Below are 23,068 nucleotides of genomic sequence, written 5' to 3' on the forward strand. Positions count from 1 at the left end.
TAAACCTTAAATTACAAAAGTCTATTTTGGAAGCAGATTCATTACCTGCAAGGGAGGTCAGGACTGTGGTCAACTGAAAAAGAAAAATCCCCAAAGAAATTTGAACACCAAGGTGCATAAGGAACATTTTGGTTTTGTTACCCTGCGTGGTCAAGTCCTGGAGCAGAGAAGTCAAATGAGTTGTTAGCAGAGGAATGTGGAGAGTAGTACCCCTGGAACCATCCTGGCCTAGGAAAGGTGTCCTTGACCATGGCAGGGGGGTTTGGAACTAGATGATCTTTAAAGTCCTTTCCAACCTCATCAACCATTCTGTGATTCTATGATTATCTAAACTTTTGGGGAAAGGATGTCTGCTGTGAGTGAAGACAAATAAGCCAATGGAGCTGAGATTTCTCACAGAATGCTCATCTAAACCAACCTCATATTGAGGCCTCTGGGGGGTTTGCAGGTTTGGGATCCAGTTGGCTGTTACAGCCTATGAATCCACTGATATTTGCATTCCAGTTTGCATTATTTGCATTTAAGGGAAGACTTTTCAGGTTATGCTTTTATATAGCCTTTCTTCTAAAACACTTTTAGTCTGCATCCGAAGAGAACACTTCCTTCTGTCTTGCTTCTAGGATTGTACATTTTCTAGGGTGTGTGTTTCAGGCGTGTACCTTAAAACCAACGTGCTAAAGTCCCATTTCCCTCATCCCCAGCCCTCCTGCAGGTGATTTATCTGCCATCAGTGCTTGTTTCACCAACTGCAAGCACCCTGCTAGTACAGTTCTTTTCCACAACCTGGAAATGTTATTCTCTATATGCCAATTGGAATGCATCAAATGCATCGTGGTATGAGACCAAATTAATACTTGGGGTTATGTGCAAAGTAATTCACAGTAAAAGAGAGACTGTAAGATGTAAAGATGTGTTGAATGTGCTCCCTTCTTGTTTGATACAGATACAGCGCGCGTGGAGCAAATAGGTTTGAAATTATATTTTTACATGCAAATGACAGCAATTTGTATTAACTCCTATTGTGCTAGAACATAACATTTTCATCTGATCTGTGCCTTTCTGTCTTCAGATCCTCTTTCTGTTCTTACAGTGCGTATACAAAGATCCTAGATATTAAATATCTTGTTAAATTCCTGCAGGGGAACAAACAAGGCCTGAGCTACGACATTCTTCCAGGCAAACTAGATATCAAACTCATCTCTTCTCCCTTTTGTAAACCCAAGTCACGGATTTATTATATCAGGACAGATGACTGACCAATTTCTAAGTAAGCCCTGTTAAAACTTACATGGTGATTGAATTTCAAATTTAAACCTTGTAATTTTTAAAGTGTTTCAAACCTATCATTTAATTTTGGAATTAACATTTCATGTACCACGCACTGGTATTGAATGGGAATAACGGGGGGGGGGGGTTGTTTCAAAAATAAGTCAGAAACCCCGAGTTTTTTAATTGATAAATAGCTAAAAAAAAAAGGCTAAGAAAGATCTTTGTATTTTAGGAAGCTTTGACCAGCTAATCTCAAACTGTTCCCCCAATCTCTGAAGTACAACCAAAGTCAAGCTGAAAGGAATTCTGTTTTTCCTTTTCTTGGGGACATAAAAGGTGGCTGAATAAATTAAAAGGGATTAAAATTGGGTTTCAATAGAACCTTACAGTATGAAGTCACTGTTAGTACACCATTATGCAGTACACAATGGCTGCAGGCGTGGCTGGCTGCTGTTAGGCAAAGGCTAATATTGTTTCACCTTAAAACTTAATAATCAGGCAGCTTCAGTCAATGACTTTCTCTTCTCTAAGAGAGTAATTCGTTTAGGAAAGCAGCATGCATGCATGCGTGTAGGCAGCAGTGAAATATCTCCAAGTGCCCCAGTGTGCTACCCCATGCTAAGTGTTTTGAAAAGGAAAAAGATTTTAATTTAATTTAGAAAACTGCCGTGGCCTTCCACGCGTAAGGCGGGGAGGGGAGAAGCTGTGAGCCAGCATGGCACTGCTCCCCTGGCAGCCATGGGGAGGACAGGCAGCTCCAGTCCAGCCCCAGCTTCCACACTGGCTGAGGAGGAGGACAAACCTCAGCCTTGCCTTCATCCCAAATTGGTGCAATGGTGGCGTCCGGAGCAGGCGGGGAAAGGCAGCGAGAAGGGGCTGCTCGGAACTCCCAGCAAGGGATGGGTTTCAGCGCAGTCCTGGGAAGATGCTCACCCCCAAGGCTTTTCCCAAAGGGCCTCCACTTCATTGAAAAGGCACAAGTGCAGGAGCTTCTCCCCCACATCTCCAAAGCAGCCTCAGCCCCGGCCCTCCCCAGGCAGCCTCACCCCACAACACAGCACTTCTTGGTGAGGGGTAACTCGCCTTTTCCCTCTGTATCTGTGGCAATCCAGTGTACTCGTGCACTTCCCACGTGTTTCTGTCACAAAGCTTGTAAGCAGAAATATTTTTCTTAGGGAGATGTCAAGAATGTACCCAGCAGCTCCCACAGCTTGGGTACATTAACAAAAGCACATGTGGGCAGTAGGATTTCCAGGAAGGAACACTATCCTTGAAGTAAGCTGCAAAATGTGTTTTCTGGAAGAAAGCTTTTAACTTGAGACTACTAGTCAATCCCCCCTGTCCAGCTGATGGACTCTTGGATACATCCACACACAAAGAGCACGAGGAGTCACTGGATAACCCCAGCTAACAGGTTCTTCAGCAGGAACATGCCCAGGAACTTGGAGTGACCACAGCTTTCCTGAGATGTCAGTGCAGAAATCACTAGGGGCAGCTCTTTTCCAATGGGAGCTTCCCATGCTGAGCTCTGTGTGAGTAGTGCCAGGAAAATACCTGCAACTTTAATGCTTTAAACAGAGCATTTCTAACAGCATTTCTAGCATTTTTATTTCATAAATGCTATAGGGTTAACAGAGGGTTAGGGAGGAAACATGCCTTGTGACAAGATGCACTTAACAGTGAAAGCTGAGGCAAAGTTCAGAAACTTGGGATTTGTTTCTGCTCTCTCCCCTCGTTACAGTTGTCTCCCATTAAAGGCAGTGGAGTCTGGAAGCACACACGTTGTTCTTCAGGAATGGGCTCTTTATCTCCATCGTGTCACTGGCAGGTTGTTAGGAAATGCAGCCTGCAGTGAAGCAACACAAAAATCTTATGCCTTATTTAAATAATGGTGCTCATTGCCTATTAAAATGTAACTTCCTGCTTTAAAACAGGATTAATTAAAATGTACAAGAATGCAATTCAGTTACATTTTATGCTTCAGCCCAGCACATACTTTTCATCACTCATTCCCAGAAGAAGTATTAAGGGCAGCACAGCATTCTCAGTTCTGCCATTAAAAGCACAAATGAGTATCAAGCCTGTTCTTTTCAAATACTTGGCTCAAGTATCACCATTGTTAGATTTTTCATAACATATTACTTTGGCCATTACTGTTTTGCAAGATAATTGTATCAGTGATCTAACTTTTGACAGGATCCAAAGTGGCTGAAAATAGTTCACTGCAGCACCTTTGTCTTTTAAAGGCCATTTGGGGCTTGTTATTTTAATCCTTGTGCAGCCTGATTTATCACTTCAAACATCTGTCAGCTGTGCTTTGTCTTGAAATTGATAGTGATAGTGTTACTGATTTTTCAACAGCAGCTGGTAGAGGTTCATTAGTTAGGCTCTCAAAGGGAGTAGATAACTGTAATATTTTTCTTTGTTAATCATCTCTTACACGTTGTAATAATACTGAGTTTGAAATCTGCTAGAAATGCACAGCCTCTCTCTGTTTGTAACTCGTCAGAAGCATCCTTTTATTCTTTTAATCTGGCTCGATTATTAAAACTCTCCTCTTCATAATGCAGTAAAAAATTGAATAATGGCACGTGAGTAGGAAGAGAGAAAAAACAGCCTTTGCTGTGTCGTACTGAGCGAGGAGGGAGGTCATGGGGGTCTCAGAGTCCACATCCAAATATGAATCAACTCCAAAGAGGAGATTAAGGGCTGTTCCGTAATTGATTTTTAGTTTAAACTCTACAAGGCATACAAAACCTCATGACAACTTCAGTAAAATCAGGTTCATTTCTAACAGATACAGCAGTTTTCTGTTAATGCACTTTCCCTGCCACATAAAATAGCCCTAATGGTTAACTATGATTCTTAAAACATTTCCCCCCCCAAAAAAATCCTTGCCAGCCTGCCTCCAGCTGAGCACCACAGTGACTCCTGCTCAGAGCTTCCAGGGACCTGAGCATCTGTGAACTCTCCTGCAGCTGAGAGCGTATCAGTGCTACCGCTGGTTCCACCGGCAGCGCTCACCAACAGATAATTACCGCTTGAAATTAGTATTTTAATGAACTGATCTCAGCAAACGTAAAGTGAAATCTCCCAGGCATTAAAGAAATAAGCAGGAGGGAAAATTATTAACTGTAAAGTTCAACAGACGGCTGGTCAGCAGGCGCTGTCTTGGCAAAGGGGTTGAGTGTTCCTGTTTCCATCTGCAGGAAGAGGCTGGTTTGGGTTTTGCCCCCACAAGCTGCCTCAGTTCTTAGAGACAGGGTTTAGTGGGGCTTGGCAGTGCTGGGTTAATGTTTGGACTTGATGATCTTAAAGGTTTTTTCAGACTTAAATGATTCTATTAGCAGCACCTGCAACTGGAATAGTGACTTCAGTGGAGATTGAAAACACCTGGGACGTCTCACAGGTTTTCCAGGTGAACAGGAATGTCTTCTAAATGTCTGCTAAAAGTAACTAAATGCCAGACCTTCATTCTAAAAGCACAAGTCTCAGTCCCATAAGATAATACATGCACTAGATAATACAAAATAGTAGTGAAGCTCAGTTCAAAATAGATTGCAAGAGCGCAGCCTGAATGTCAAGAAAATGTGTAGAGTGACTGAAAAAACACCTGAGAATCAGTGGGGTTTATATGTTAGCAGAGCATGAACTGTGTTTTCTTCTTAAATATGGACAAGTAACTTGGGCTGGTCTGCATCAAGCCCCATGGTCATGCCAGGCCTAGGGAGAGGAGTGTGTGGAGAGCAGGAACAGGCACCTAGAGGTGAAGCCCCCTGCCAAAAGAAATGTGACCCCCACTCCAGGCTTAACATGTGCTCAGGCAGCCAGTAGACACAGGCCATCAACAAACAGGAACCCTTATGCTTAGCTCAGGTTTCATCCTCTCCCTCTCAGTTCCCAGTGTCAGAAACTACACTGGAAATAAATGCGTAACGATTTTTAAAGTCAGAGTTTCTGTGGAGAAGTCCTTCAGAACTCCCTCCTGGCTAGAACACTCTATTTCATCACCAACTTGAAGACCTGTTTATTTACTGAAGGACAGTTGATCACTGACACAGTTCAGGACACTGTGTAGCCAGGCAGGTGGATACTCACCCACCCCACCACAGCATTGCCTTGCCTATCCTGTTAGGAGCTAAAAATTCTTCTTGAACATTTCATATAGATTTATATATACATATATTTATATGTACATATATTTTTATTTTTTTATATATATATAATCTAAGCTTTCTTTATCTACCATAACTGAATTAGATATTTTTATACAAGACTTTTTTCAGAATTTCACAGAAAGGTTTACATTTAAATTTAAATTCCTTCCCCACCCTTAAAGAATGAATGCCTCATATATAGTAAAGGAGTAAAACTACTTAGTGATATCAGAAAAAAATTATAAGACTTACTCTTACACAAACATACAGAAAAGATACTTATTTTTTATCTCAAATATCTCTACTTTAGATTTAAGGGGGAAAAACCCTAAGAGTTTAAGTCTTCAAGAATAGAACTGGTGCACATTTTTTGGCAAGAAACATTTCTCAGAACAAATTTTCTGTTCTCTCAGCAAAAAGGTAGATCAATTCAATTCATGGATATAATTTAAAAGCTATCTATGCTCTAAGCAATTTATCCAATTGAGGCTGGAGGGAACACTTCAGATAACCTAAAACTACTCATCAGGGCTGTGAGAAAGACAGCACATACTTTCCACAAATACATTTTTGAAATAGGAAATCTTTGGACGCTTTATTTTTAATTTTCACTCTTTTCTTCTGCTGCTTCTTCCTCCCAATTTATTTCTTTACTGCAGTGCTGCTTTAGTAAAATACTATTTTGCTTAGTTGTACAAATTGGAGAATTTTCAAGCGATTTTTTTTTCTGTAAAATACAATACTGAGTTTGAAGTCTAAGTTTTGTTTAAAAAATATGCAAATCAATTGTATCAAATTGGAAATTTTTCCCAGCATACCTCTTTTAGATTTGTATTTTTGTCTGTGGGTTATTTGGATGTTATCATCTCATATTCTCATTAAACTAAAGATTTGTACCTGCACCCTCCTCAGCCTTTAGACGTATATAGATGCAGACGGATCTTTTGAGGAGGAATGACAAAGCCCCTTTCAGCCATGCACCACAAACTGCCCTTCATCAGCTTCCTGCTCATCTACCTGGAGAGCAGAGGGGAAATTCACCATATTATAGGATGGGAAAATAGTGCTGAGTCAAACACTGGCTCTCAATATTCCAGTTTATGTTTTCTGACTTACCTTCTAGGACAGTCTGAATCTCCTGAAAGGCTAAAAAGCGAGGGAAAGCTTCAGGCTCACCCTTATTGTCGTGTCTGGCTGAACATGAGCAGCCAGTGTGTGCCAGGGTGGCCAAGAAGGCCAGTGGCATCCTGGCTGGATCAGGAATAGTGTGGCCAGCAGGACTAGGGAAGTGATTCCTCCTCTGTACTTGGCACTGGTAAGGCCACACCTTAAGTGCTTTGTTCAGGTCTGGACCCCTCAATTCAGGAAGGACATTGAGGTGCTGGAGAGAGTCCAGAGAAGGGCAGTGGAGCTGGTGAAGGGTCTGAGGCACAAGTCCTGTGACGAGCAGCTCAGGGAGCTGAGGGTGTTTAGCCTGGAGAAAAGGAGGCTCAGGAGTGACCTTATCACACTGTACAACCACCTGAAAGGAGGTTGTAGCCAGGTCAGGGGGTCAGTCTCTTCTCCCAGGTAACAAGTGGTAGGACAAGAGGACATAGTATTAGGCTGCACCAGGAGAGGTTTAGGTTGGACATTAGGAGGAATTTTTTCACAGAAAGGGCGATTAGACCTTGGAATGTGCTGCCCAGGGAAATGGTAAATTCACTGTTCCTGAGGTGTTTTAGGAAAGACTGGATGTGGCACTTGGCACCACGGTCTGGTTGACATTGGTCAATCAGATCGGTGATCGGTGATCAGTCATAGGTTGAACTTGATGATCTCAGAGGGGTTTTCCAACCTAATTGGTTCTGTGATTCTGTGATACTGTGTTGTGTATCTCAGGTATTTAAGCTGTACTCTTGTTTAGCAGTATTAGTTGACTTTCAGACAACATGTCAGAGAATATTAACACTGATACACAGTTTAGTCTGCCATTTCTTCTCTTTCCATCACTTTCCTGTTGCACCACTTGGACACTTCCCCAGCAATGCTTTGGAGGAAGCCCTGTCACCAGTCATGGGTAGCAGGACATGATACAAGAATGATCACTTCCCTTCCATCAGCGGGGATGTCAGTACAGCATCCCTCTGCAGAGGGGGAATTCCTTTGTAGGATGCATTAGTAGGATTACTGCTGTGGTTTAGTTGACATGGTGGTGTTGGGTTGAAGGTTGGACTCGATGATCTTGGAGGTCTTTTCCAACCTTAATGATTCTATTTACAAGCAGAAAATTTAATGGGCTGCAAGGTTCAATCATGAAGGCTTTCTTTTCTGCTGAAGCAGCTTGTCATAGTTTTAACTACAGGAGACAGGGCAAAGTTGTTAAAGTAATCCAATTATATTAGTCATTGAACAAGGGGTTTCTCACCACCTTCCCTGAGTAAAAAAAAAAAGGTAGCAATAGCTGTATGAGCCTTTAAAACTTTCCAAATTATAACCTCACTAACATGTTTGGAGGACTTCAAGAAGTCTGAGTACCCTGCCACCGTCCATCTAGAGATCAGCACTCCTGACTCCCTGCTCTGTTTTCCCCCCATATGGGTATCTTTGCTGAATTTGTCATGCTGAACTCCACAGTCCCTCTTTATCATCTGTTTCAAAATGAGACAGAAATCAAGCCAAGTGAACTCTGAATTTCTGACTTAATTTTATCTTTGCACCAGAGTATTTTAAACAGTCCATCATCGCCCACAGGAGAGAGAAAGCCAGGCACAACAACCTGCTGGTGTTTATTTATTTACAGTTTAGCAAGGGAGAGGTTGTGCAAGTGTAGGCAAGTGTTTCACTTGCCTGGAGAGTGAGGGCATCCTTAGTTACAAGGTTCAGCCTCTCTTCTGGATATTCATATCCCACCACCCCTATTAGCATGAATATGACCAGTAGTCATATCCAATCCCATTTTTGCCTGTGTGCTGCTCACAGCTCTCCTTTCTTCCAGGTTGCAAGCTGGAAGCGCTGCTTCCAGAGCCATGTAGGGCACACAGACCCTGTGCTCAGCCCCCATTTGAAATGTCTTTTGTCATTTCTTTTGTTTTTCAAACTTTGTCAAAAGTAAATCCCTGCTCACTCTGTCCTTCCCCACAGCTCAGCTCTCAGTGGATTATGGAATCATAGAATGCTTTGTGTTGGAAGGGACCTTAAAGCTCATCTCATTCCGACCCCCTGCCATGGGCAGGGACACCTTCCACTAGATCAGGTTGCTCAAAGCCCCGTCAAACCTGTCCTTTTCCTTCATTGAAAAGCAGCTCCTTGGTATTGGGGCAGGCTGACCCACACAATTTTGTTTTCTCAGGGGAAATCTATAAGCTTCTCAGCAGAATTTTGGGGAGACAGGATCAAAAATTAAAAATTTCCAAGCAAAATCCAGAGGATGTGTTTGGGCAGCTGAAGATTGAGGATTATTAAGGATTTTTCTGCGTGGTAGCCTAAGTTGTTAATTCACAGCTTCCACTCCTGGCAGAAGCTGCAGTGGTAAATGAAAGTTAATCCATCTTTCAATCATGAAAGCACACGGGCTGATAACATCCTGAAAAATAGGGCTGTGACTTGATGGAACAAACATGTTTCTTTTATACAGTTCTGCTGAAAGATGTTGCTTAACTCCCAAATTCCTCGAAGCATCCCTGACAGCAATCACATCTGCTGCCATAAAACCCACCACAGCCTCTGTCTTTGGAAAAAAACATATTTAATAATCAGTAAAGTTCAAGCTCAGCTTTTTGTGATGAATTATTAGAACCCGTCATCATTTTCTTGGGGGAAAAAAAAAGGCTAAGAGGCTATAATGGAACACAATTTTATGTTTTTTTCCATTTAATTGATGATGGGCTGAGTTTTTATTAATATTTCTGGGCTCCTGCATAAGATGCTGAAAAAGCTAATATGAGATCATTGTATCTGGTTAATGTGTGTGCTTTGCAAAATTGATAAGGCCTGTCAAGACATAAATTATTTAATATTTGATAAATGTCTGGAAATCACTGAATTTTCAAACAGACAAAGCAGAGTTATTTCTCTCCCCCTCCATGCACTCCCTTCAAACTGGGGCTTTTGTGCAGCCACTTGATGATGCTGCATTATCCTCACGGCCTGTGAGGCTCCAAAATCACCACAGGGAAGCCAGAGAAGGGTCCTCTGCTGCTGCTGCAGAGGGGGCACAAGTATAAACCCATGGGACACTCAGGCATAGAAGCAGCAGACAGTGAAGAGACCACTGGAATCGTCCCCCAGTATGAATTTTTCACTGGTGTAACTGGGGGCAAGAGGAGGTGACTGAACACCACCTCCCTCCCACCACCCCTTCCTCTCCAGCGGTGGGATAAAAAGCTCCCGGCAGCACCAGTGAGTGGCCAAATGGTGCTTCAGAGCTGTTTATTCCAACAGACTGGTTCATTTCAGCTAATTGCCAAGAGTTTTTAAATAGTTCCTGGCAGGGGTGAAGCCAGAGGAATAATTGCTTGTGATTGATGAATAACCTGGATAAAATTCCCAAAGCATCAAAACTATTAACTCTTGCACGGGGACACCTGCTTTTATTTAGTGCTTGCCCACAGAGAAGGACATGGGAGTGAGTTCCAAATGAACCCAAATTTGGGCAAATAGAGAAAATAGAGCATTTATTGATACCGGTGTCTCAACAATGCAGGCTCATTTCTCAAAAAATATCTCATGGCAAATGTTATTTAACCCTGTGTGGCTCTGCCGTGGTCAGGATCGTGCATGGAAGAGGGAGGTTTTGAAGAGTAATCACCACCTTTCAGAGAAGGGCACAGCAAGAACCAAAGGTTTAAAGTTCAAAACTCCATAAACATAAACCACATCATGGTGGTTTGAGCTGTTCTCGTGGCTTACGTAGCAAAAGAAAACAGCAAGGCACACTGTGGATACAGCGCATCTGGATGGGTCCCAAACTGTGCTTCTTACTGGAAAATATCTACGGGCTAATGGAAATTTTAGGGTAACTGGGTGCTCTTTTACAGCCTCTGTAATAGGGAAAAAGATTAGGTGATTTCTTCTGTTTGGAAATTGATGGTTTGGAAGGAATGGGAAAACGCAGGTGCAGCAGAGGAGAACTCCAGCAATAGCCATCTATTTAAATGGACACACTAACCTCCCTGAGCTAGTATTTTTCAAATACCCTACCAGCAATATTTTTCACTATAGAGATGCATTATAGTGAAATGGAAAGATGCTGAGGAAATAATTTTTTTTCCAGCCTGTGCTGCATTCTTTTAATACAGATTTTTTTTTATTGCCCGGAAATTGCTAAAGCAACGTGAATAAACATCTGAACAAAGCGCATCGGCCGTCCTCGCTATGTGGCCATCAAGGGAAGGGCCTTTGGGTTCTCTTATATTGCAGAAAGGTTTATTCAAAACAGGAAAAAAAAAATCTGCACAAACCACAAAGGTTTTACATCACAAAAGCACAATTATTATTCACATTTCTGAACAATGCCCCCTCATTCCTGCTCCTGCATCAGGCACTGAGCAGAACAGGGCGGTTCTTTGTTAGACACCTTTTTACTAAACATTTGCAAAACACAATCAGTGTACCACCCCGAGCCCACAAGGTCCCTTCCCTGCAGCCCACTGAGCTGACAGCTCTGTCAGCCTCTGAATCTCGCTCCTCTAATGAAATCAGTGAAACAAGACAACACCAGGATGGATCAGAGTCAAGAATTAAGGCTGGGCAAGATTGGAGAATCCCACAGCCTGAAAAGTGGTTCAAAGAGGAGGAGGAAAACAATACTTAAGTGTAAGATACAACTTTTAGCAGTGGCTGGTGATTGCTGTCTGGGCTTTAAACAGGGGTATTACGTCCTTATAATTCAACTTATCAATGATTTCATGTTCCCCTCTTACGAAAGCTGTTGTGTTGCCACGTGAAATAGCCCAGGTCAGTGTAGCTCCGGGGGTGTGTTTCATTATCCCATGAGTACACCTCATTTGGTGTAACACATACATAAATAAAAGTAGTAGTAGTCTAGCACAATGCAACTCTGCGATTTCACCATCATGGTTTTGAAATACTTGTGCCCTAATACGTTATTGATGTGGCAAACCCACCTGGTTGTAGCATGCATTGATGTTTCCCACCCTTCAGCCATCCCAGACCTTATACCTACATATTTCTTCTTTTTCTATCAGAGCCTTCAGCAAAGTGCCGTCGGGAAAGCAATGCCCTGCTTTCTCATTTGGAGTGAGAGCCCCCTGAAGAGACATACATTGAGCATTAGCTGTAGCACATGACTCAGTATCCTCTATATCTCCTCATAAAAGGCGAGAGGAGAAAAGCCAAAGAGCCATTGCAGGGATTTCAATAAACATTGCAGAAGACAAGTAGCCCAGAAGGACAACTGAGTGTGTTCCTGTGCCCTTGCCAGAGGACAGTCAGAGCTGGGTGCAGATACAAGCAAAGCCAGAACCTCTTGTGAATCAAACAGCTTCATTTCTACATCATTTCACCTTAAAATTTCCAATCACTTTTCCTATGGCTCAGTTACTAACAGCAATACCAGCTATAGGTGCCCATGGTTTGAGTGGTCACTAGCATTTTAAGTAGTACATCATTTAGCTGTGCAAACACAGAGGAAAGTTTCTGATATTCCAGCACTGCCAGGCCCCTGGTCCCAACTGCAATCTAGAAATGCAGCAGAAAAGTCTCTTTTTTTGTGCTTCTCAAGGCCTCAGGTCAGATTTGGGGTGAAGGATGGGTGAATGTGTGCAGCACTTCTTTCTTCATCTGAGCAGTCACTGCTTTGCAGCAGTGGAGTGGTTTCTCTAGTAGTGGGGATGGCCAGCTGTCCTTAGCATCACCAGGCTGATTTTGGGCTTGTGCAGGCTTAAGAGTGGCTGAAAAAACACACATAAACACGGCAGAGCTTCACCAGGAGCTTTCCATCACAGTGGAAGTGATGCTTCCCCCAGCATCATTATGACAGTGCTATTTGGGCCAGTACAGATCAGCATCTATCACTGTTTCCATTAGAATCTCCTATTTTCCTGGGTTCATAGCTCAACCATAAAAAAATATAAGACAGAGGCAGAAGGTTGACATACAAGGTCTCAGGCTGAGAGTGATCACTGTTGTCTTTTCTTCCCCCCTTTTTAATCTGAGGAAGGAAATAACATATTTCTGCAGAGACGCACCTGACCACTGCATTTCCATCCAGCCATGGATTTATTTATAGTGATAAATAAGTGAGAAGACAAGTAGAATAACCTTAAGCTGAAGGAGGGTAGGTTTAGATTAGATATTAGGAAGAAATTCTTTACTGTGAGAGTGGTGAGGCCCTGGCACAGGTTGCCCAGAGAAGCTGTGGCTGCCCCATCCCTGGAAGTGTCCAAGGCCAGGCTGGATGGGGCTTGGAGCAACCTGGGATAGTGGACGGTGTCTCTGCCCATGGCAGGGGCTGGAATGAGGTATATTTATGATCCCTTCTGGCCCAAACCATTCTGTGATTCTATGATTTAGCAACAGCAATTGCTGCCTTTCAACATTCCAGCTGTGAACGTTGCCGCTGTTCATCATTTAATCTTAATTACTGCATTAGGGGTGATCAGGAAGGACATGTGGTAAGTGGATTGGGGCTCTGGTTTGGAGTCTATTGCTGGAGAACAGGCCCCAGTGAAGATAAAAGGCTTTGCAGTTTCTGATCTTTTCCAGATAATTAAATGAAAAACTACAATTTATAGAAATAACAGTTGGATATTATAGAAATGGAACACTTCTAGGAACTAGAGGCGCAGAAGATCCCTTTGGGATCAGGAGCAGAGGGAAAAGCAAGCCCAGCATTGCAGTTTCCCTAGTGAGACAGGAAGCACAAAATCCCACCCCATGCAATTCAGTGTCTGTGCTCAATGCTTTGACTGCTTCAGGCAAACTTTCACCCCGTATCCTTGCTACTGGATACTGAAAACCCCATCCTGTGTGTTAGTTATACTGGGATCCACCACCTGGATCCTGGCACTGCCAGATTGATGATGAAGCAAGAGCAGCATTTTGCCAGGAGGAAGGGACAGTAGCAGTTTAACACCAGGGACATGAGCAGGACAACACTGTCCTTTCTTGTTTCCATTTTAAGCATCTCTTTGTTCTGTTCACACATTTTGCAAGAATAGTTGCAGATGAAAGAGTCTTTCTTCGTCCATTAGGATGATGGTGTAAGACAGTCCTGAAGAGAACAAACCCTGAAAACACATTCTCCAAAGCTTCCATTTCAACCTAAAAAGTTAGATGATCATTTCAAGCCCATTGAAACACAGATCCTGCTTCTGACCTCTTAAACATATGCTCCAGTTCTGCATTTTCAACAGGACTTCTCTGCCAGAGTGAACAGGAAGAATATACTTGGGAAATGTGTCTCTACATTCAGTGGGGAATTTGTTGTTGCATGTTTAACTCTGAAATCTAAGGCCATTCTGTTGCTACCAGAAGGAATTTTTTGCTTTCTGATTGCAGACTTAGCTTGGCCTACTCATGGTTCCCAAAACTGAGCTGTGCTGCGTGGCTGGGATTGCTCTGCACCTCTGGAAGGCTGGGCCTTGCTAAACACAGGCAGATGAGCAGCTGAAATCAGCACACCAAAAATATGGTTATTTTTGTTGTGTCAAGCTGCGAGCACAAACATGCAGGCTAAGTTTGGAAAAAATGGAGAAGGCAACACCAGAAAAGACAAATGTACACTAAACAGTTCAGGACACAATTACACCACCAGAACAGGATTTTAAGCCTAAAGCAGTTGGGAGATTAAGTGGGGAGAAAAACAAAGGGGAATGGAAAATCCCACTATTCTGTTTCACTCCTTTTTTTAGGAGATGGGCCACTTTGCTGTTCAGGTTTTCCACTTTCTTCAGGCATGTTTTCATCTAACAAATCTGTGAGCAGAGGGTGTCTGTCTGCTGTTGCACATCATAGCCATTAACCTGTCCAGAGGTTTGTCCATTTGCCCCAGTGAATGGCTCCTGTTGAGATTTTTGTATCTTCTACAGGCTATTTTGAGTAGGATCCTTGAGCTTTCACAGGGCAGTAGAAATTACTCATTACAGTAAACCACCTGTGACTAGACTGATACAGACCCTACCGGTGTAAAAATAAATATTAATGGCTCCTTTTCTATCTCGACCATTTTATTTTCACACTTTACACAACTCCCTCTTTCTGTCCTGAAACAGGTATTCTGTGATGCCAATCAGGTTGTACAAGCTGCGGACGTGCTGGACTGGGAAGACAAGGATGCTGCAGAGACACTGGTTGACAACGTGGTCCACTCCAGGATGATCAACCCCTTACGCCTGTTTGTTAAGCCATCTCCAGTACTGAAACACGGCCAGGTGTCCTACTCGGACAGCATAGAAAACTTTTGGGATTGGTTGTCCAACATCACGGAGGTTCAGGAATCTCTGGCACGAACTAAACGCAGACCTATAGTAAAAACTGGGAAATTCAAGAAAATGTTTGGATGGGGCGATTTCCACTCTAACATCAAAACTGTTAAGCTGAACCTCCTGATCACAGGGAAAATCGTCGATCACGGCAATGGGACCTTCAGTGTTTATTTTCGACATAACTCCACAGGTCTGGGGAATGTTTCTGTCAGCCTGGTGCCACCTTCCAAGGTGGTTGAGTTTGAACCATCTCCACAGTCAACGCTGGAGACCAAGGAATCCAAGTCCTTCAACTGCCGAATCGAGTACGAAAAAACAGACCGCGCTAAAAAAACTGCCTTGTGCAATTTCGACCCTTCAAAGATCTGCTACCAAGAGCAGACCCAAAGCCATGTCTCCTGGTTGTGTTCCAAACCCTTTAAGGTCATCTGCATTTACATCGCTTTCTACAGCGTTGACTACAAACTGGTGCAGAAGGTCTGTCCTGACTACAACTACCACAGCGAGACGCCGTACCTGTCCTCCGGCTGACATGCTGCAGTCAGCATCAGTCATAAAAATAAGCATTTCCACTAACCTTTTGGAGAAGAATATGTTTTTCCTATCAGGTTAAAAAAAAAAAAGTCTTTAAAAAACTGTAGCTGTGTTTGTGCTGTATCGTAACTAATCAAACTGTTTATGTAACAGTCATTTTCATTTGAGACCGTTGCATTTTAGCTCTTGTCGTCATCCATAAGGGAACTGCCAGGCAGGCACGTGACAAAAATCAAACGAAATTATGTCTGTATTGAACGTTGATCTTGAAAATCACTTTTTTAAACTACTTCATGGCAGAGAGGTTGTCTTTTACTTAAACTGGACAGCACTTAGCGGGATCCTATTTCTCACTGGGAACTTTAGGTGACAATATAAAGAACAAATGATGAAGCAGCCTCACAGTTACTCATATAGAAACTCCAAATAAACAGCTTTCCCACTGATTTCATAAAGAGTGTTACAGAGAGGGCTCAAGTAGTCAAGTCCAAATACTAAGAGGAAGTGCTAAATCTAGGACAAAAAAAAAAGGAAAGGAATCTGCATTTTTATGAGTTGTAGTAGCTGTAGGTACTCATTGAAGTGAAGAGTGAGTAGTTCTTCCTTCAGCCTTCTTACCCATGGATATGCAGTGATGTAATTAGACATCGATGAGCTTTAGTTTTTTAGACCCCTCAGGTGTGCACATGTGGTGTACATTCCTTCCTTCTGTGCTCACCACTGGTTTTGATTCTTCTCAAACATTCACATACACACCAGTGCTAGTTTTACAGCAATAGAGAATATATAAATAGCTTGGAAAAGGGTAATCTCTGTTTAAGTCAACCTGGTCTAGCGGAAGGTGTCCCTTGGTGGAACAAGATAGTCTTTAAGGTCCCTTCCAACCCAAACCATTCTGTGATTCTGTGAAGTCTGAGGACTGTAACAGGGGCTGGCTTCCAAGCAAAGGAAGCAATTATTTTGCTATCCAGCCTCTTAGCATTATATGTTGCAGCAAGGAAAACACATCACAGCACAAGGATATCTGAACAACAAGCAGCTTTCTGCTTCATGGCACCAATTGTCTTCCTTAGCAGTGCACTGCACACCTTGAGTCAAAATACCAGCCACGACAAAGAGAGAGAGCAACAGAAATCTATGCATCTTCACCTCATAAAGCAAGTTTCAAACTATTAATATAAATATTCAGCCAGGCTTTCCCCTAGCGCAGAACAGAATCCCTCCAGTGCAGTTAGAACAACGGCTGGTCCAGCTGTGGTTTTGCTTCAACAGGACAGGTGTTGTCCCACCACAGTCAACAGCAGTTGGCTCTGGCAGTGCAGGTTCCAGCATCATCCCCTGCGCTTTCTCTGGGTATTGATCCTGCTGCTGCTGCCAATTTGCTCTCATGGCCCTTTGTGACAATTTGATGTCACAGGTACTGTGGAAGAAGCTGGCTGAGGAAGTGCTTTTTATTGCCTCCAATCAGACCTGCACGAAGGGTTCAAGAAGTTACACACAGCTTAAATAAAGCACTATTAAAGTACTCTGTTTGAGTGATGTGCACACAGACAAGTGACTATGGCAGCTTGGAAGGACTCACTCATGAGATTAATTCTGATTTCCTTGGTAGAGACTCACACAGAAAAATTACTCTGTTAAAAATATACGACTAACTGGCTGATTTGTTTTTCTCTTTAGGTGACAAATTTAAATGTGTGGTTTAGTTTGATCAATAATCTAAATGTTTTCCTTCATCTTATTTCATACAGAGTCTCTCCTGGTCTATAATGATGTTTTTTAGTTGGCCTATTCCTGTCAATTCCTACAAGTTGGTCTACTTTGTATTCTGTATAGCGTGTCCTCGCTCCAGCTGTACATGAGCTTGGATTTATTGCTACGAGTTCAGTGGTTGGTGCTTTTGTAACTTAGCTGTAAGCCATGATTTTATTGCCATGTATTTTTACTCAGCACTGTAGGCAATTAAAAGAAAACCCTACATGCTATTTATTGTAGAGTATGTGGAAACCATGTATGTATATACACTTAAACATGTGTACATATACAGCACATATGTGTACATGTATTTGTATGTAAATAAAGAGAGTTTACTAAATCTGGCACTTGCTTCTGGCCTATTTGATTTTTTTTTTTTTTTAAATGTTGCATATATAAAGACACAAAGGCACAGCAACATGCCACTGAACATTTTTCCCCAGCTGGAATTTGTTTTTCTAGGAGATATTTAAATATGTGCTATGGTGAACTGTGTGCAGGCCTGGGCAGAGTTCAACAGTATTCAGGTGATATTTGAGAAATGAAGTGCATGTTTTGACGAAGACAATCATGAACTGTTTAATAATTGTGCAAGTGAAGGGGTTAGGTTAAATTAGACAACATTCCCAAGCAGGAACATGCTGGGAGACACAGCAGGCCACTGCTGATTCAGCCCTTGCCCAGTTTCACATGGAAACAGGAGCTGGATTCTCCTCCTCCACAGACATCCTCTAGCTGCAGCACAGACACCTCCCAGGCTGAGGTTTCCAGGCCTCAGGAAAACAAACGATGGGAGAAACTCGCACTGCTCTCCTGCCTTGGCTCCAGAAGTCAGCCTGGCAGGAGCAGAAGCAGAGAGGGGAGCCTTGGTACTAAACTCCATCACACCCGAGAACTCGCCACCACACTTTTTCCAATCGCAACACTGTACAAATCAACTTTAAAGCAGTATTTTTCTTTGAGATCAGTTTTGAGAAAGTCGCTGCAACAAAAAGCACTTACAATCTTATTGCAGTCAAAATCTGATTAAGAAGAAATTATTCACACCAAGCAAAGTAAGCAAAACACAATCCAATGATGACAGACTTGATTGGGTCAAATTTCACACTTCCCATATAAACAGAACTAACTTTGATTTCATTTCACACAGAACAGGCCAAATTTTAAAAACATTTTTCTGTATAGAAGGTGATTATTTCAGACAAGTTTCAAATCTCAGTGACTGTTCCTCTTATGGCTCTTATTCAAAGGATTTTAAATCAAAAACTTCAAAGATTAAATACCATTTTTGGAAAGAGTTTCAAGTGGGCAACGACAACTTATGACAGCAGCAACTTAATCTAGAAGTTTTTAATATACATCCTTTATTCAATACAAATCTCAGCAGGATAGCTTTGCACACATTTATATCAATGCAAATATCATAGAATCATAGAATATCTGAGGTGGAAGAGACTCACAGAGATTATCAAGTCCAACTCCTGACCCCACACAAGACAATTCCAAAAATCCCACCATGTGCATGAGAACATTGTCCAAGCACTTGAAGTCTGGCAGGCTTGGTGCTGTGACCACTTCCCTGGGGAGCCCATATTAAATCCATTCAATAAGCATTTAAACTTCTTTGTAAATACATATCCTACTGTTCTCCCCATCCATGCATATTCATAAAAAAATCCCAATAAAAAGCTCATTCATGACACACACACAAACATCAACTTTTTTATTTTGGCCAGCATTCTGTACAGAGCTGCAGGGACTGTGCACATCCATGTTTTTTAAATCATTTCACCTTGAACAGGGAAGTAACTTAGTTTGGTTTTCCTTTTCCTCTGAAGGATTTTGTCCTTTGTGCCTTTGAATCTTGCTGCAGCTCTCAACAGTGGTCAGATCCTGCCACGAATTCCTCAGCCTTGGTTACTGGATCCCCTGGCACTGTGGGCTCTCTGCCCACATGGCATTCCCTGAGCCCTTACACGGGGTGCCCATGCTGTACCACAGAACTCAGCAAGGCAGCAAACAGCAGAGCTGAGTGTTGTGTGCTCTGAGCTCCCTGGGGCTGGCACTTTTTAGGGAGACTTTACTGGGCAGTGCTGAACGAGTAAATCCCTGAATTATCCTGATGCAACTGGAAAAACTCTCACAGCAACTAGAAAAGGTGTTCCATGCAAATCAGCATCCAGTGCTGCTTTTCTTTTTAAATTGTAATTCAAGGATATTAGAATTTGCTATTTGTTTTATGCTCTGTTGACCAGCATAATCTGGATAATGTTTTATTTATAGTATAATAATGATTTGTCATTAGCATTGTCTCTATTCAAATATGCACAGTGGAAAAGACAATAACAAGCTGCAATACACTAAGTAGCTCAATGAAACACACATCAATCAAGTAGATTTTTAGCTGTAGGGTGTCTCATTTGAAAAACTAGACTTTGCCATTCCCATCTCTCCCTCATGAACACCTCTTGCAAGCACCCATCAGAAGCAGCATCCTTCTTTTAGAACTAGCAAATAAACTGGGTTTACAGAAGAGGAGTTGAATTGTCATGAAACATCGCACTTTGTGTCAAACCACACTTCCCTTGGTGGGTTGTTGAGCTCAGGGCTGCAAAACCTGTGCAGATCTGCAGTCAGGAGTGACGGGAACTGAAGGCCTCCAGCTGTTGGTACTCTCAAGCAAGAACCCCAGCCATCCAGACTGGATTTTGAAGGGGGGGAAAAAAAACAAAAAACCCCCACAAAAAATGTTTTTTCTAAAGATGTAATTCGGTCTCCAACTCAGCACAAATCCAGCACCAGCTGCAGCCCAATTAAAAAGCCATCACGGTCATAGGAAAACAGTTTACTCCAGGAAGAAAAAATTCTACCTGCATAAACAGTGGTGGGACTCTAAAACAGACTCCAAAGAAAACATCAGCATCTTTCTATTCAACAGTAATGGAACAGCCAACCATGTCAAACAGTCTCTTACACTGCTGTCTGGTTTTGTCCTCGAGTCAGAACAGAGGAAAAAGAATTCCACTGCTTCAGGGACATTTTAATGTATTTTCTTCATTTTATGGAAAATCCACACCCCTGATTCCTTGCCCAGACACAGCAAGGTGACTAATTCTGAAGGTTCAGAGGTGACGAGCATTCCTCTGTGCGAGTCAAAAGGCTCAACCACCTTTCCTAGGTGGATACCAGGAAAGGAGCGATGTGGGAAGCACACAGGGACTGTGGTCTCTCTTAGCTTTTCAGCAGGCAGGACTCACGGCTCTCACCCAGAACTGGGCCATTGGAGCAGGGCACAAGGCACACAGGACACAGCCTGAGGGCAGCAGCGGAGCACAACCACGATGGAGGAGCAACTGAGCAACAGCTGCCCCTGGAACACCTTCCCAGACATCCCACTGCTCACCTTGCCTCTCTCACGTTACCTGTCCTTGGAAAACAAGACAGCTTTATTACCAGCCTGATCCCAGATCAGCACCTCACATTCAGTCATCATGCTGTATTTCAAGTTGCCTTATTGCAGATGATAAGCAAGCCTATTTATTAGATAGTACTTAGAGCTACTTAATTCCAATCCACTTCTCATGTCAGATATATTTAACTGCGATGTTTCTGACTTCAATCACTGAAGATTTGGATTAGCCAAAGTACTCTGGGAAAACAAGATGCCTGCTCACACCAGCTCACACCAGCTTCTTGGAGGCAATGCCAGACAGGGAGATTGCTCTGTCCCAAAGGAAAAACCACTCTTTTCCACCTTTTTTCTCCTGGTTTTAAAGCAATTATACGATAAATACCAGTCCCACAGTGTTTGGTTGCAGCCAAGCACAACCTGACTGCTCAAAAGCAAAAACAGCACCACAGATGAATGGTGTGCAAGGCAGCCCAGACCCACGAGGTCAGCCAAGCTCATCAGTGTGTCCAGACATTAAGGGATACTTATATTTGGCTAAAAGTGGAGAGGGAAATCTATTTTGATTCACTACCCCAGTTATCTTTTAAAACAAGCACAGCCCCTTATTTAAAATACGAGTACTGAATTGTGTTGCCAGCAGCAGATTAATTGCAGCTTCCAGGAAAAAACTCTGAGCTTATTTCACACGGACTTTATTCCCACTTGAATTAAGTTCCTTATGTTACACCAGCTCATTTGAATTTTTTGAATTGGTTTTGCATAGTATCATTTACTGATGTACTATCTTTAATTACATAACACACATACACTCTCCAACTGCATTATTAATGAAAGTGTTTTTAATTAAATGGCTCTCAGCATAATATTCAGTCATTAATTTCACATGCTCAGGGTGTGGAGAGATTCTATTCTGATGGTCTGGGGAAACTCTGTACTTTAGATGAGGGATACTTGCAAAGTGATAGTTTTAGAGAGAAGTTGAAATCATTATGAGCACTGAATTACCCTCTCAGCAGCTGCTGCCGCAGTTCTGCTCTACTGGGTATTATCTGTTCTTCAGCTCGAGTGCTCCTTTTGCTCTGACACGCTTCACCACTGGTAATCTGAAAATGCCTCTCACTGGATTCACGTATATTCCAGGGTGGATAATAGCAGAGTTATCTTTTAGGAACAATTTACACTTAGACAATGGCACTAAGGCTGTACCCTCTACAATAAAAAGCTCTGCAGCCTCCTCCCCAATTATGGTCACACACCTGCCTCCACTCTTAACCTTTCAGTGCTGTTAGAAGTGACAAAGAGCATTCAACGCTCTTGGGACTGGGAGGATTTTTTGCCCATGCACCACATGGAGGCACAGCACACACTGGAACATCACACAGCCACTGCTGGGAGCATACTTAATGCTCACCTGCTGCAAAGGTTGCCATTTAAGGGCAAGAAGCAAAACAAAAGTACCAAAAATTTTTTTCCCTCCAAACTAGCACGAAGTTACCACTGCCTCACACAGAGATGGCAGGCAGGCCTCTTCTCCAGTCCAGTTTGGGAAAGAAGGCCCATCCAAGCAGTCCTGTACAAGCTTTTCCATTCCACAAAGTCTGCAGGAAGGATTAATTTTCACCTCAGTTTATGCTTTTTATTTATTGATGAAAAAGACATTCCTATTTAAAAAAAAAATGTTCTAGGACAGCATTTTTTAGGAATACTTTGGAAGTCTTGGAATTAATTCTTTTGTTTTTCTGGCAGAGTCTAAAAGGGCCTTTAGAGGAACAAGACTGCACACTATAGTACCTGTTTGACTCCTGAATTTTGTGGTAAGTTTGTCCATTGTCCCCAAAGGCAACTGCATATAAAATTGTATTTGTATTTGTTCCTGGGACTTGTCACCTAATTAGTCTCCATTCTAAATAGTCCTGGACTTTTGTTTTTGAGTAACAAAGTCCTTGCCAGAAAAAGTCCTCTAACTTCTCAGGCTTAAAAGCCTTTTTCTCAGTGCTAATGCACGTGAGGAAGGGAGCAGCTCTTGCCCATCCCATTCTCCTGAAAACAAAACATCCTGGATTACATCTCCCTTACCAGACCCCTCTGCTTCAGCTCAATCTCCTGCTGTCAGGCTCACCCCTTGCACTCCTCTCTCTGCTATGCTGCCCTACAGCTCTGTCCTCTCTGAGCTCAAGGCTGGCCCTTCCAGCTCCTTCAAAAGAAAAAGGGGTGAACACAAAAAACTTTATTTAATAAAGACCTACTCCATCAAAAAGATACTATACATGGACCTCCAGTTGCATTTACAGTGAATTTTTGAGAAGAGAAATAACTAATATTTTTATAGGACAAGACTAATAATAATACATGCCCACGTTCCCAGCACTTCATGTCTACATAAAACATTGCACCATAATGAAGATAATTGAGAATATGACTTCCATCAATATTTAATTAGCATTTGGTGCTAACTCATTATTTCAGTACAATTAATTTGACATCTTGCTGTACAGCCTGCACAGATTTCCTTC

At 42.4% G+C, this 23,068-nt stretch overlaps 2 protein-coding genes across 3 annotated transcripts in view; one reads left to right on the forward strand and one right to left on the reverse strand.

Annotated features, from left to right (window-relative positions):
* NXPH2 (neurexophilin 2) overlaps positions 1-17,487 on the forward strand; it is a 38,160-nt gene extending 20,673 nt beyond the window's left edge. For both annotated transcript variants that reach the window (XM_027695795.1, XM_027695796.1), the window contains exon 2: positions 14,642-17,487. In XM_027695795.1, the coding sequence (XP_027551596.1) occupies positions 14,642-15,385 (744 nt within the window). In that variant the 3' untranslated portion in view covers positions 15,386-17,487. The remainder of the gene's footprint in view (positions 1-14,641) is intronic.
* Positions 3,052-23,068, reverse strand: part of SPOPL (speckle type BTB/POZ protein like) — a 61,974-nt gene continuing 41,957 nt past the window's right edge. Inside the window, exon 11 of the mRNA XM_027695794.1 lies at positions 3,052-3,115. Within this exon, the coding sequence (XP_027551595.1) occupies positions 3,088-3,115 (28 nt within the window). The 3' untranslated portion in view covers positions 3,052-3,087. The remainder of the gene's footprint in view (positions 3,116-23,068) is intronic.

The sequence above is a fragment of the Neopelma chrysocephalum genome, unplaced genomic scaffold, assembly GCF_003984885.1.
Source record: "Neopelma chrysocephalum unplaced genomic scaffold, ASM398488v2 Primary Assembly neopelma1_103b, whole genome shotgun sequence".
NCBI lineage: Eukaryota > Metazoa > Chordata > Aves > Passeriformes > Pipridae > Neopelma > Neopelma chrysocephalum.